Source organism: Panulirus ornatus, chromosome 7 (assembly GCF_036320965.1).
Source record: "Panulirus ornatus isolate Po-2019 chromosome 7, ASM3632096v1, whole genome shotgun sequence".
Lineage (NCBI taxonomy): Eukaryota > Metazoa > Arthropoda > Malacostraca > Decapoda > Palinuridae > Panulirus > Panulirus ornatus.
Window position 1 is genome coordinate 48,436,616 of NC_092230.1, and position 14,954 is coordinate 48,451,569.

At 41.7% G+C, this 14,954-nt stretch overlaps 1 protein-coding gene across 3 annotated transcripts in view; it reads right to left on the reverse strand.

The window, feature by feature from the left end:
* LOC139749621 (protein SCAI) overlaps positions 1 to 14,954 on the reverse strand; it is a 108,875-nt gene that overhangs the window by 36,616 nt on the left and 57,305 nt on the right. For 2 of the 3 annotated variants that reach the window (XM_071663754.1, XM_071663756.1), the window contains exon 8: positions 2,686 to 2,875. In XM_071663754.1, coding sequence (XP_071519855.1) covers positions 2,686 to 2,875 — 190 coding nt within the window. The remainder of the gene's footprint in view (positions 1 to 2,685; positions 2,876 to 14,954) is intronic. The other variant, XM_071663755.1, reaches the window with a different exon arrangement.

Consider the following 14,954-nt stretch of genomic DNA (forward strand, 5'->3'; position numbering starts at 1 on the left):
ATATATATATTTTCTTTTTCTTTCATACTATTCGCCATTTCCCGCATTAGCGAGGTAGCGTTAAGAACAGAGGACTGGGCCTTTGAGGGAATATCCTCATCTGGCCCCCTTCTCTGTTCCTTCTTTGGGGAAAAAAAAAAACAAGAGGGGAGGATTTCCAGCCCCCCACTCCCTTCCCTTTTAGTCGCCTTCTACGACACGCAGGGAATACGTGGGAAGTATTCTTTCTCCCCTATCCCCAGGGATATATATATATATATATATATATAAATGGATTTGTATGTAGCATTTATGGATCTGGAGAAGGCATATGATAGAGTTGATAGAGATGCTCTGTGGAAGGTATTAAGAATATATGGTGTGGGAGGAAAGTTGTTAGAAGCAGTGAAAAGTTTTTATCGAGGATGTAAGGCATGTGTACGTGTAGGAAGAGAGGAAAGTGATTGGTTCTCAGTGAATGTAGGTTTGCGGCAGGGGTGTGTGATGTCTCCATGGTTGTTTAATTTGTTTATGGATGGGGTTGTTAGGGAGGTAAATGCAAGAGTTTTGGAAAGAGGGGCAAGTATGAAGTCTGTTGGGGATGAGAGAGCTTGGGAAGTGAGTCAGTTGTTGTTCGCTGATGATACAGCGCTGGTGGCTGATTCATGTGAGAAACTGCAGAAGCTGGTGACTGAGTTTGGTAAAGTGTGTGAAAGAAGAAAGTTAAGAGTAAATGTGAATAAGAGCAAGGTTATTAGGTACAGTAGGGTTGAGGGTCAAGTCAATTGGGAGGTGAGTTTGAATGGAGAAAAACTGGAGGAAGTGAAGTGTTTTAGATATCTGGGAGTGGATCTGGCAGCGGATGGAACCATGGAAGCGGAAGTGGATCATAGGGTGGGGGAGGGGGCGAAAATTCTGGGGGCCTTGAAGAATGTGTGGAAGTCGAGAACATTATCTCGGAAAGCAAAAATGGGTGTGTTTGAAGTAATAGTGGTTCCAACAATGTTGTATGGTTGCGAGGCGTGGGCTATGGATAGAGTTGTGCGCAGGAGGATGGATGTGCTGGAAATGAGATGTTTGAGGACAATGTGTGGTGTGAGGTGGTTTGATCAAGTGAGTAACGTAAGGGTAAGAGAGATGTGTGGAAATAAAAAGAGCGTGGTTGAGAGAGCAGAAGAGGGTGTTTTGAAGTGGTTTGGGCACATGGAGAGGATGAGTGAGGAAAGATTGACCAAGAGGATATATGTGTCGGAGGTGGAGGGAACGAGGAGAAGAGGGAGACCAAATTGGAGGTGGAAAGATGGAGTGAAAAAGATTTTGTGTGATCGGGGCCTGAACATGCAGGAGGGTGAAAGGAGGGCAAGGAATAGAGTGAATTGGAGCGATGTGGTATACCGGGGTTGACGTGCTGTCAGTGGATTGAATCAAGGCATGTGAAGCGTCTGGGGTAAACCATGGAAAGCTGTGTAGGTATGTATATTTGCGTGTGTGGACGTATGTATATACATGTGTATGGGGGGGGGTTGGGCCATTTCTTTCGTCTGTTTCCTTGCGCTACCTCGCAAACGCGGGAGACAGCGACAAAGTATAAAAAAAAAAAAAAAATATATATATATATATATATATATATATATATATATATTTTTTTTTTTTTTATACTTTGTCGCTGTCTCCCGCGTTATATATATATATATATACAGACATATAATATATGCACATGTACATACTAATACATGCTTGCCTTCATCCATTTCCAGTGTTACCCGGCCCCACAGGAAACAGCATCGCCACCCCTTGCATCACTGAGGTAGCACCAGGAAAACAGATAAAACAGGCCATATTCATTCACACTCAGTCTCTAGCTGTCATGTGTAATGCACCAAAACCATAGCTCCCTATCCACATCCAGGCCCCACAGACCTTTCAATGGTTTACCCCAGATATTTCACATGCCCTGGTTCAGTCAATATATATATTATATATGTATGTGTGTATATGTTTATTTATGTGTATGTGAGTGGATGGTTCTTTCTTCATCTGTTTCCCGGAGCTACCTCACAAATGTGAGAGATGGCAATCAAGGATAACAAAAAAATAATAATAATAATAATAATAGAGAGAGAGAGAGAGAGAGAGAGAGAGAGAGAGAGAGAGAGAGAGAGAGAGAGAGAGAGAGACAGAGAGAGAGAGAGAGAGAGAGAGAGAGAGAGAGAGAGAGAGAGAGAGAGAGAGAGAGAGAGACAAGAGAGAGAGAGAGAGAGAGAGAGAGAGAGAGAGAGAGAGAGACAGAGAGAGAGAGAGAGTCCATTATAAAAATTCACTATCAACGAGTCACTGGACACATGGAAGCTATGGCATGGCGAGTAGGTCTCGTGTCTCTCAAGGACAAACATGCATTACCATGTGGTGAAGCAGTAGAACATTAACTGGGAATTCTTTAACATTCTTCCCTTTTCTTAATCCAATTTTACCTTTTTGTTTTGTTTTTAGGATAAGTGTCAAAGATATCTGCTCTCAACAAACACAAGCCCCCACTATGACAACAACACACACACATGGCCCACACAGTAACTGTGAGTTAAAAGTTAAATTCAAACTGCATCACTGACAACAGTTATGTTACTTTAGCATTCTCAGCTATGGACATTAAATTTAACTTCTCAGTTTCCTAAAATTTGAATACAAAAAATAAACAAATTAACTAACAGTCCTGAGGATGCTTAGAGTTGGTGAATGCCCCATCAGCAGAGATGTACAGCAGCATAGCCCCGTTGGCTGGTAGTTCTTTGAAGCCTGATGCCAAGAATACCATCAGCTGAGAGAAGGTGGGTTTGTACAGCAGGTATTTGTGTGGATTCTCTCGCTTAAGTGTCCTGGCACTTGCATCTCCATTCTCCTGGGTAAATAACACTCACATAATCTCTATCACAAAAAATCAGAGAGGTATCAATTAACACAGTGAGCTCTGTTTATAATACATACTAAATACTCTCATTTAAAAATGACATATGGCAGTACAGTTGAAGGTAAATGAAGAAAAATGCAGACTGTAGAAGAGATAAGCAAATGCAGTAAGTGAATCCACTAAAGCTAAAGGTATCTCAGATATGGATGCCAGAGAAAACATTTTTGACTGAGGGCAGTAAGTCATTCTGTCTATGAGAGCGCATGTGTTAGTACATATCTGTGTCATTCGATGAATCAACTGAATGTTCATGGTGAAATGGTGAAAGGCACTTAAGTTAGCACTGGAGCCATTGTTTAACCTTAGCAGACAGGACCTCAATGGCAAAATCATAAATGGTAAAACAAAAGTTCCAGTTGATGACCTCTTAGAATATTTGGTTGATATTCTGGATAATCTTAATTTACCTGTTTCACATTCTGTGTTACTGAATTGATAAAATTGTGTACAAAAGACTGTGTATTTCAATTTGATCCAGAATACTATTCTCAGAAATTTAATTTGGCAATGGGTAACCCTCTTTCATCAGTATTAAGCATTTTTTGCATGGAATGCTTTGAAACAAAATCACTATGGGATATCTTACCCTCTAAAGCAATTTTGTACCTTCCATCAACTTTACTGTGGAATTGGAAAATAATAGTATGTTGCCATTTTTAGACTGCAGGATCAATAGGGGTACAAACATGTTTAAGTTTAATATATACAAAAAACCTACCAATGTTTATTCTTATATTCATCATTACTTAGCTCATGACAGAGTTAACTATCATCATTCCAGTCGATGTCCCTTAGGGCATTAAGTATATGCAGTCTGGAATTTAATGAAGATGAGTTTGAGGTATATTCTATTGTATCTAAGTTAAAGTATCCTAGATCTTTCATTGATAAATCCTTTAAGCTGGCAAAGAAATAATTTATAGCATTAAACTCAAACCTCCCCTTGATACCAAGAATCTTTTAATTCTCCCTTTTAGTGATAATTTTACATTATTTCCCAGGTTGTTTAAATCCTTCAATGTAATTGTAGCCTTCAGCAATAGCAATACTATAAAGAATATCTTAATCAAAAACTCACTGGAAAATTCTGCAGGCTGTGTTTGCAGAATCCCTTGTAAAAACTGTACTATTAATGTTTTATATTGGGCAGACTGGTAAGGATCTTTATGTTACACATAAGCAACATAAATACATTATAAGAAAAGGACAAAAATCAAATGCTCTGTTTAATCATGTTAAAAACTATGACCAGTGAGTTGACTGGAGTCATGCTAATTCAGTTACTAACTGTAACTCCTTTACCACAAGAAATATCATTTAATCTTCTATTATCAATTACACAAAGAATTGTAACATTAATATTAGAGAAGGTCTGTACAAATGGATAGCTTTGTTGAAGGCAAAATTAGTAAACAGTTCCCTCTCATATCCACATAATAAAAATCTTATGACCATCCCCGTAACACTTGTTTAGCAATGGCATCTTAGCTACGCCTTTTCCTTGTATATCAACTGCCTGTTCTATGTCTTCTATTTTATTCTTGTATCTCCCCTGATAATGTGATCAGTACATGAAAGAGCTCTTAGGAACTTATCATGTTTCATTTACCTTGTTTTTTTATGCATACATTATATAACATGCACCACTGTGACCTCATGCAATATATATATACCATTATCTTTTTTTTTATAATACTTTGTCACTGTCTCCTGCATTAGCGAGGTAGTGCAAAGAAACAGACAAAAGAATGGCCTAACACACCCACATACACATGTATATGCATACAAGCCCACACGCACATATACATACCGACACATTTTAACATATACATACACAGAAATATACATATATACACATATACATATCTATACTTGCTGCCTATATCAATTCCCGTAACCACTCTGCCACAGATGAAACAGCATTGCCCCCCTGGGCAAGGTAGCGCTAGGAAAAGACAAAAGGCCACATTCGTTCATGCTTAGTCTCTAGCTGTCATGTGTAATGCACCAAAACCACAGCTGCCTTTCCACATCCAGGCCCCACAAAACTTTCCATGGTTTACCCCAGACGCTTCACATGCCCTGGTTCAATCCATTGACAGCACGTCGACCCTGGTATACCAATTCTTTCCAATTCACTCTATTCCTTGAAAACCTTTCACCCTCCTGTATGTTCAGGCCCCAATCACTCAAAATCTTTTTCACTCCATCTTTCCACCTCCAATTTGGTCTCCCACTTCTCCTCGTTCCCTCCACATCTGACACATATATCCTCTTGGTCAATCTTTCCTCACTCATTCTCTCTATGTGACCAACCCATTTCAAAACACCCTCTTCTGCTCTCTCAACCACATTCTTTTTATTACCACGCATCTTTCTTACCCTATTATTACTTACTCGATCAAACCATCTCACACCACATATTGTCCTCAAACATCTTATTTCCAGCACATCCACCCTCCTCCGCACAACTCTATCCATAGCCCATGCCTCGCAACCATATAACATTGTTGGAACCACTATTCCTTCAAACATACCCATTTTTGCTTTCCAAGATAATGTTCTCGACTTCCACACATTCTTCAAGGCTCCCAGGACTTTTGCCCCCTCCCCCATCCTATGATTCACTTTCACTTCCATGGTTCCATCCGCTGCCAAATCCACTCCCAGATATCTAAAACACTTCACTTCCTCCAGTTTTTCTCCATTCAAACTTATCTCCCAACTGACTTGTCCCTCAACCCTACTGTACCTAATAACCTTGCTCCTATTCACATCTACTCTCAGCTTTCTTCTTTCACACACTTTACCAAACTCAGTCACCAGCTTCTGCAGTTTCTCACCCAAATCAGCCACCAGCACTGTATCATCAGCAAACAACAATTGACTCCCTTCCCAAGCTTTCTCATACACAACACACTGCATACTTGCCCTTCTTTCCAAAACTCTTGCATTCACCTCCCTAACAACCCCATTCATAAACAAATTAAACAACCATGGAGACATCAAGCAACCCTGCTGCAAAGCAACATTCACTGAGAACCAATCACTTTCCTCTCTTCCTACTCGTACACATGCCTTACATCCTAGATATAAACTTTTCGCTGCTTCTAACAACTTGCCTCCCACACCATATATTCTTAATACCCTCCACAGAGCATCTCTATCAACTCTTATCATATGCCTTCTCCAGATCCATAAATGCTACATACAAATCCATTTGCTTTTCTAAATATTTTTCACATACATTCTTCAAAGCAAACACCTGATCCACACATCCTCTACCACTTCTGAAACCACACTGCTCTTCCCCAATCTGATGCTCTGTACATGCCTTCACCCTCTCAATCAATACCCTCCCATATAATTTACCAGGAATATTCAACAAACTTATACCTCTGTAATTTGAGCACTCACTTTTATCCCCTTTGCCTTCGTACAATGGCACCATGCAAGCATTCCACCAATCCTCAGGCGCCTCACCATGAGTCATACATACATCAAATAACCTTACCAACCAGTCAACAATACAGTCACCCCCCTTTTTAATACATTCCACTGCAATACCATCCAAACCTGCTGCCTTGCCGGCTTTCATCTTCCGCAAAGCTTTTACTACCTTTTCTCTGTTTACCAAATCATTCTCCCTAACCCTCTCACTTTGCACACCACCTCGACCAAAACACCCTATATCTGCCACTCTATCATCAAACACATTCAACAAACCTTCAAAATACTCACTCCATCTCCTTTTCACATAACCACTACGTGTTATCACCTCCCCATTAGTCTCCTGCACTGATGTTCCCATTTGTTCCCTTGTCTTACGCACTTTATTTACCTCCTTCCAAAACATCTTTTTATTCTCCCTATAATTTAATGATACTCTCTCACCCCAACTCTCATTTGCCCTCTTTTTCACTTCTTGCACCTTTCTCTTGACCTCCTGCCTCTTTCTTTTATACATCTCCCAGTCATTTGCATTATTTCCCTGTAAAAATCGTCCAAATGCCTCTCTCTTCTCCTTCACTAACAATCTTACTTCTTCATCCCACCACTCACTACCCTTTCTAATCTGCCCATCTCCTACGTTTCTTATGCCACAAGCATCTTTTGCGCAAGCCATCATTACTTCCCTAAATACATCCCATTCCTCCCCCACTCCCCTTACCTCCTTTGTTCTCACCTTTTTCCATTCTGTACTCAGTCTTTCTTGGTACTTCCTCACATAAGTCTTCTTCCCAAGCTCACTTACTCTCACCACTCCCTTCACCCCAACATTCTCTCTTCTTTTCTGAAAACCTCTACATATCTTCACCTTTGCCTCCACAAGATAATGATCAGACATCCCTCCAGTTGCACCTCTCAGCATATCAACATCCAAAAGTCTCTCTTTCGCACGCCTATCAATTAACACGTAATCCAATAACACTCTCTGGCAATGTAATTGTCCAAAACATGTTTCGGACAATCACATGTTTACCAAATGGCGTCCTAACTTCGTCTCTTCGATGTTAATCAACTGACTGTTATATTTCTCTCATGTGTCTCCCCTGATGATGTGATTATTACACGAAAGTGCACTTGGGAACTCTTCATGTTTCATTTTCCCCATGGACTCATAGGAATGTACTTATGTATATCTCTCTTTTTAAACCAGGTATTCCTAATCACCAGTCCTTTTTCAGCACATAAATCTACAAGCTACAACAGTAAACACCCCAGGTACACCAATTATTCCCTCAACTGCCATAATACTCACCTTTGCATTTAAATCACCCATCACTATAACCTGGTCTCGTGCATCAAAACTACTAACACGCTCACTCAGCTGCTCCCAAAATACTTGCCTCTCATGATCTTTCTTCTCATGCCCAGGTGCATATGCACCAATAATCACCCATCTCTCTCCATCCACTTTCAGTTTTACCCATATCAATCTAGAGTTTACTTTCTTACACTCTATCACATACTCCCACCTCTCCTGTTTCAAGAGTAGTGCTACTCCTTCCCTTGCTCTTGTCCTCTCACTATATATAATCCTTCCCTCTCGTTTTTTTTAATTTTCCAAAAGGGAAACAGAGAAGGGGGCCAATTGAGGATATTCGTTCAAAGGCTCTGTCCTCTGTTCTTAGCGCTACCTCGCTAATGCAAGAAATGGTAAATAGTATGAAAAAAAAAATATATATATACATATTTTTTAATTTTCCAAAAGGGGAACAGAGAAGGGGCCAAGTGAGGATATTCCCTCAAAGGCTCTGTCCTCTGTTCTTAGCGCTACCTCGCTAATGCGAGAAATGGTAAATAGTATGGGGAAAAAAAAAAAAAAATATATATATATATATGGGAGGGTATTGACTGAGAGGGTGAAGGCATGTACAGAGCATCAGATTGGGGAAGAGCAGTGCGGTTTCAGAAGTGGTAGAGGATGTGTGGATCAGGTGTTTGCTTTGAAGAATGTATGTGAGAAATACTTAGAAAAGCAAATGGATTTGTATGTAGCATTTATGGATCTGGAGAAGGCATATGATAGAGTTGATAGAGATGCTCTGTGGAAGGTATTAAGAATATATGGTGTGGGAGGCAAGTTGTTAGAAGCAGTGAAAAGTTTTTATCGAGGATGTAAGGCATGTGTACGTGTAGGAAGAGAGGAAAGTGATTGGTTCTCAGTGAATGTAGGTTTGCGGCAGGGGTGTGTGATGTCTCCATGGTTGTTTAATTTGTTTATGGATGGGGTTGTAAGGGAGGTAAATGCAAGAGTCCTGGAAAGAGGGGCAAGTATGAAGTCTGTTGGGGATGAGAGAGCTTGGGAAGTGAGTCAGTTGTTGTTCGCTGATGATACAGCGCTGGTGGCTGATTCATGTGAGAAACTGCAGAAGCTGGTGACTGAGTTTGGTAAAGTGTGTTGAAGAAGAAAGTTGAGAGTAAATGTGAATAAGAGCAAGGTTATTAGGTACAGTAGGGGTGAGGGTCAAGTCAATTGGGAGGTGAGTTTGAATGGAGAAAAACTGGAGGAAGTGAAGTGTTTTAGATATCTGGGAGTGGATCTGTCAGCGGATGGAACCATGGAAGCGGAAGTGGATCATAGGGTGGGGGAGGGGGCGAAAATTTTGGGAGCCTTGAAAAATGTGTGGAAGTCGAGAACATTATCTCGGAAAGCAAAAATGGGTATGTTTGAGGGAATAGTGGTTCCAACAATGTTGTATGGTTGCGAGGCGTGGGCTATGGATAGAGATGTGCGCAGGAGGATGGATGTGCTGGAAATGAGATGTTTGAGGACAATGTGTGGTGTGAGGTGGTTTGATCGAGTAAGTAACGTAAGGGTAAGAGAGATGTGTGGAAATAAAAAGAGCGTGGTTGAGAGAGCAGAAGAGGGTGTTTTGAAATGGTTTGGGCACATGGAGAGAATGAGTGAGGAGAGATTGACCAAGAGGATATATGTGTCGGAGGTGGAGGGAACGAGGAGAAGAGGGAGACCAAATTGGAGGTGGAAAGATGGAGTGAAAAAGATTTTGTGTGATCGGGGCCTGAACATGCAGGAGGGTGAAAGGAGGGCAAGAAATAGAGTGAATTGGAGTCATGTGGTATACAGGGGTTGACGTGCTGTCAGTGGATTGAAGCAAGGCATGTGAAGCGTCTGGGGTAAACCATGGAAAGCTGTGTAGGTATGTATATTTGCGTGTGTGGACGTGTGTATGTACATGTGTATGGGGGGGGGGGGGTTGGGCCATTTCTTTCGTCTGTTTCCTTGCGCTACCTCGCAAACGCGGGAGACAGCGACAAAGTATAAAAAAAAAAAAAAAAAAAAATATATATATATATATATATATATATATATATATATATATATATATATATATTATATATATATATATATATATATATATATATATATATATATATATATATATATATATATATATATATTTTTGTTTTTTTTTTTTTTACTTTGTCGCTGTCTCCCGCGTTTGCGAGGTAGCGCAAGGAAACAGACGAAAGAAATGGCCCCACCCCCCCCCCCATACACATGTACATACACATGTCCACACACGCAAATATACATACCTACACAGCTTTCCATGGTTTACCCCAGACGCTTCACATGCCTTGATTCAATCCACTGACAGCACGTCAACCCCTGTATGCCACATCGACTCCAATTCACTCTATTCCTTGCCCTCCTATCACCCTCCTGCATGTTCAGGCCCCGATCACACAAAATCTTTTTCACTCCATCTTTCCACCTCCAATTTGGTCTCCCTCTTCTCCTCGTTCCCTCCACCTCCGACACATATATCCTCTTGGTCAATCTCTCCTCACTCATTCTCTCCATGTGCCCAAACCATTTCAAAACACCCTCTTCTGCTCTCTCAACCACGCTCTTTTTATTTCCACACATCTCTCTTACCATTACGTTACTTACTCGATCAAACCACCTCACACCACACATTGTCCTCAAACATCTCATTTCCAGCACATCCACCCTCCTGCGCACATCTCTATCCATAGCCCACGCCTCGCAACCATACAACATTGTTGGAACCACTATTCCTCAAACATACCCATTTTTGCTTTCCGAGATAATGTTCTCGACTTCCACACATTCTTCAAGGCTCCCAAGATTTTCGCCCCCTCCCCCACCCTATGATCCACTTCCGCTTCCATGGTTCCATCCGCTGACAGATCCACTCCCAGATATCTAAAACACTTCACTTCCTCCAGTTTTTCTCCATTCAAACTCACCTCCCAATTGACTTGACCCTCACCCCTACTGTACCTAATAACCTTGCTCTTATTCACATTTACTCTCAACTTTCTTCTGCCACACACTTTACCAAACTCAGTCACCAGCTTCTGCAGTTTCTCACATGAATCAGCCACCAGCGCTGTATCATCAGCGAACAACAACTGACTCACTTCCCAAGCTCTCTCATCCCCAACAGACTTCATACTTGCCCCTCTTTCCAGACTCTTGCATTTACCTCCCTTACAACCCCATCCATAAACAAATTAAACAACCATGGAGACATCACACACCCCTGCCGCAAACCTACATTCACTGAGAACCAATATATATATATATATGTACATTTTGGTTTTTTTTTTTTTGCTTTGTCGCTGTCTCCCACGTTTGCGAGGTAGCGCAAGGAAACAGACGAAAGAAATGGCCCAACCCACCCCCATACACATGTATATACATATGTCCACACAAGCAAATATACATACCTACACAGCTTTCCATGGTTTACCCCAGACGCTTCACATGCCCTGATTCAATCCACTGACAGCACGTCAACCCCGGTATGCCACATCGATCCAATTCACTCTATTCCTTGCCCTCCTATCACCCTCCTGCATGTTCAGGCCCCAATCACACAAAATCTTTTTCACTCCATCTTTCCACCTCCAATTTGGTCTCCCACTTCTCCTCGTTCCCTCCACCTCCGACACATATATCCTCTTGGTCAATCTTTCCTCAATCATTCTCTCCATGTGCCCAAACCATTTCAAAACACCCTCTTCTGCTCTCTCAACCAGGCTCTTTTTTATTTCCACACATCTCTCTTACCATTACGTTACTTACTCGATCAAACCACCTCACACCACACATTGTCCTCAAACATCTCATTTCCAGCACATCCACCCTCCTGCGCACAACTCTATCCATAGCCCACGCCTCGCAACCATACAACATTGTTGGAACCACTATTCCTTCAAGCATACCCATTTTTGCTTTCCGAGATAATGTTCTCGACTTCCACACATTCTTCGAGGCTCCCAGGATTTTCGCCCCCTCCCCCAACCTATGATCCACTTCCGCTTCCATGGTTCCATCCGCTGCCAGATCCACTCCCAGATATCTAAAACACTTTACTTCCTCCAGTTTTTCTCCATTCAAACTTACCTCCCAATTGACTTGACCCTCAACCCTACTGTACCTAATAACCTTGCTCTTATTCACATTTACTCTTAACTTTCTTCTTCCACACACTTTACCAAACTCAGTCACCAGCTTCTGCAGTTTCTCACATGAATCAGCCACCAGCGCTGTATCATCAGCGAACAACAACTGACTCACTTCCCAAGCTCTCTCATCCCCAACAGACTTCATACTTGCCCCTCTTTCCAAAACTCTTGCATTTACCTCCCTAACAACCCCATCCATAAACAAATTAAACAACCATGGAGACATCACACACCCCTACCGCAAACCTACATTCACTGAGAACCAATATAAATATTTTTTTTTTTTTGCTTTGTCGCTGTCTCCCGCGTTTGCGAGGTAGCGCAAGGAAACAGATGAAAGAAATGGCCCAACCCACCCCCATACACATGTATATACATACATCCACACACGCAAATATACATACCTACACAGCTTTCCATGCTTTACCCCAGACGCTTCACATGCCCTGATTCAATCCACTGACAGCACATCAACCCCGGTATACCACATCGATCCAATTCACTCTATTCCTTGCCCTCCTTTCACCCTCCTGCATGTTCAGGCCCCAATCACACAAAATCTTTTTCACTCCATCTTTCCACCTCCAATTTGGTCTCCCACTTCTCCTCGTTCCCTCCACCTCCGACACATATATCCTCTTGGTCAATCTTTCCTCAATCATTCTCTCCATGTGCCCAAACCATTTCAAAACACCCTCTTCTGCTCTCTCAACCACGCTCTTTTTATTTCCACACATCTCTCTTACCCTTACGTTACTTACTCGATCAAACCACCTCACACCACACATTGTCCTCAAACATCTCATTTCCAGCACATCCATCCTCCTGCGCACAACTCTATCCATAGCCCACGCCTCGCAACCATACAACATTGTTGGAACCACTATTCCTTCAAACATACCCATTTTTGTTTTCCGAGATAATGTTCTCGACTTCCACACATTCTTCAAGGCTCCCAGAATTTTCGCCCCCTCCCCCACCCTATGATCCACTTCCGCTTCCATGGTTCCATCCGCTACCAGATCCACTCCCAGATATCTAAAACACTTTACTTCCTCCAGTTTTTCTCCATTCAAACTTACCTCCCAATTGACTTGACCCTCAACCCTACTGTACCTAATAACCTTGCTCTTATTCACATTTACTCTCAACTTTCTTCTTTCACACACTTTACCAAACTCAGTCACCAGCTTCTGCAGTTTCTCACATGAATCAGCCACCAGCGCTGTATCATCAGCGAACAACAACTGACTCACTTCCCAAGCTCTCTCATCCTCAACAGACTTCATACTTGCCCCTCTTTCCAAAACTCTTGCATTCACCTCCCTAACAACCCCATTCATAAACAAATTAAACAACCATGGAGACATCACACACCCCTGCCGCAAACCTACATTCACTGAGAACCAATCACTTTCCTCTCTTCCTACACGTACACATGCTTTACATCCTCGATAAAAACTTTTCACTGCTTCTAACAACTTGCCTCCCACACCATATATTCTTAATACCTTCCACAGAGCATCTCTATCAACTCTATCATATGCCTTCTCCAGATCCATAAATGCTACATACAAATCCATTTGCTTTTCTAAGTATTTCTCACATACATTCTTCAAAGCAAACACCTGATCCACACATCCTCTACCACTTCTGAAACCACACTGCTCTTCCCCAATCTGATGCTCTGTACATGCCTTCACCCTCTCAATCAATACCCTCCCATATAATTTACCAGGAATACTTAACAAACTTATACCTCTGTAATTTGAGAACTCACTCTTATCCCCTTTGCCTTTGCACAATGGCACTATGCACGCATTCCGCCAATCTTCAGGCACCTCACCATGAGTCATACATACATTAAATAACCTTACCAACAAGTCAACAATACAGTCACCCCCTTTTTTAATAGATTCCACTGCTGCCTTGCCAGCTTTCATCTTCTGCAAAGCTTTTACTACCTCTTCTCTGTTTACCAAGTCATTTTCCCTAACCCTCTCACTTTGCACACCACCTCGACCAAAACACCCTATATCTGCCACTCTATCATCAAACACATTCAACAAACCTTCAAAATACTCACTCCATCTCCTTCTCACATCACCACTACTTGTTATCACCTCCCCATTTGCGCCCTTCACTGAAGTTCCCATTTGCACCCTTGTCTTACGCACTTTATTTACCTCCTTTCAGAACATCTTTTTATTCTCCCTAAAATTTAATGATACTCTCTCACCCCAACTCTCATTTGCCCTCTTTTTCACCTCTTGCACCTTTCTCTTGACCTCCTGTCTCTTTCTTTTATACATCTCCCACTTAATTGCATTTTTTCCCTGCAAAAATCGTCCAAATGCCTCTCTCTTCTCTTTCACTAATAATCTTACTTCTTCATCCCAGCACTCACTACCCTTTCTAATCAACCCACCTCCCACGCTTCTCATGCCACAAGCATCTTTTGCGCAATCCATCACTGATTCCCTAAATACATCCCATCCCTCCCCACTTGCCCCTTACCATCCTTTGTTCTCACACCATTTTTTCCATTCTGTACTCAGAGTCTTGTCCTTGGTACTCCTCAACATAAAGTCTTCGTCCAAGCTCACTTACTCTCACCACTTGATTCTTTTATGAAGAGCCCTTCACCCCAACATTCTCCATCTTTCTTTTCCTGAAATACACTCTTACATCTACATATCTTCACCTTTGCCTCCACAAGAAAAATGATCAGACATCCTGTTCTTTTTCTCCATTGCACCTCTCAGGCATATCAACATCCAAAAGTCTCTCTTTCAGCACGCCTTATCAATTAACACGTAATCCAATAACACTCACTGGCCATAGTAAGTGTCCCAAAACATGTTTTCGGACAATCACATGTTTACCAATTGCGTCCTAACTTCGTCTCTTCGATGTTATTTCAACTGACTGGTCTATTTCTCTCATGTGGTCTCCCCTGATGATTGATTATTAACACGAAAGTGCACGGGGAACTCTTCAGTTTTCATTTTCCCCCTGGACTCATAGAATGTACTTTATTTAA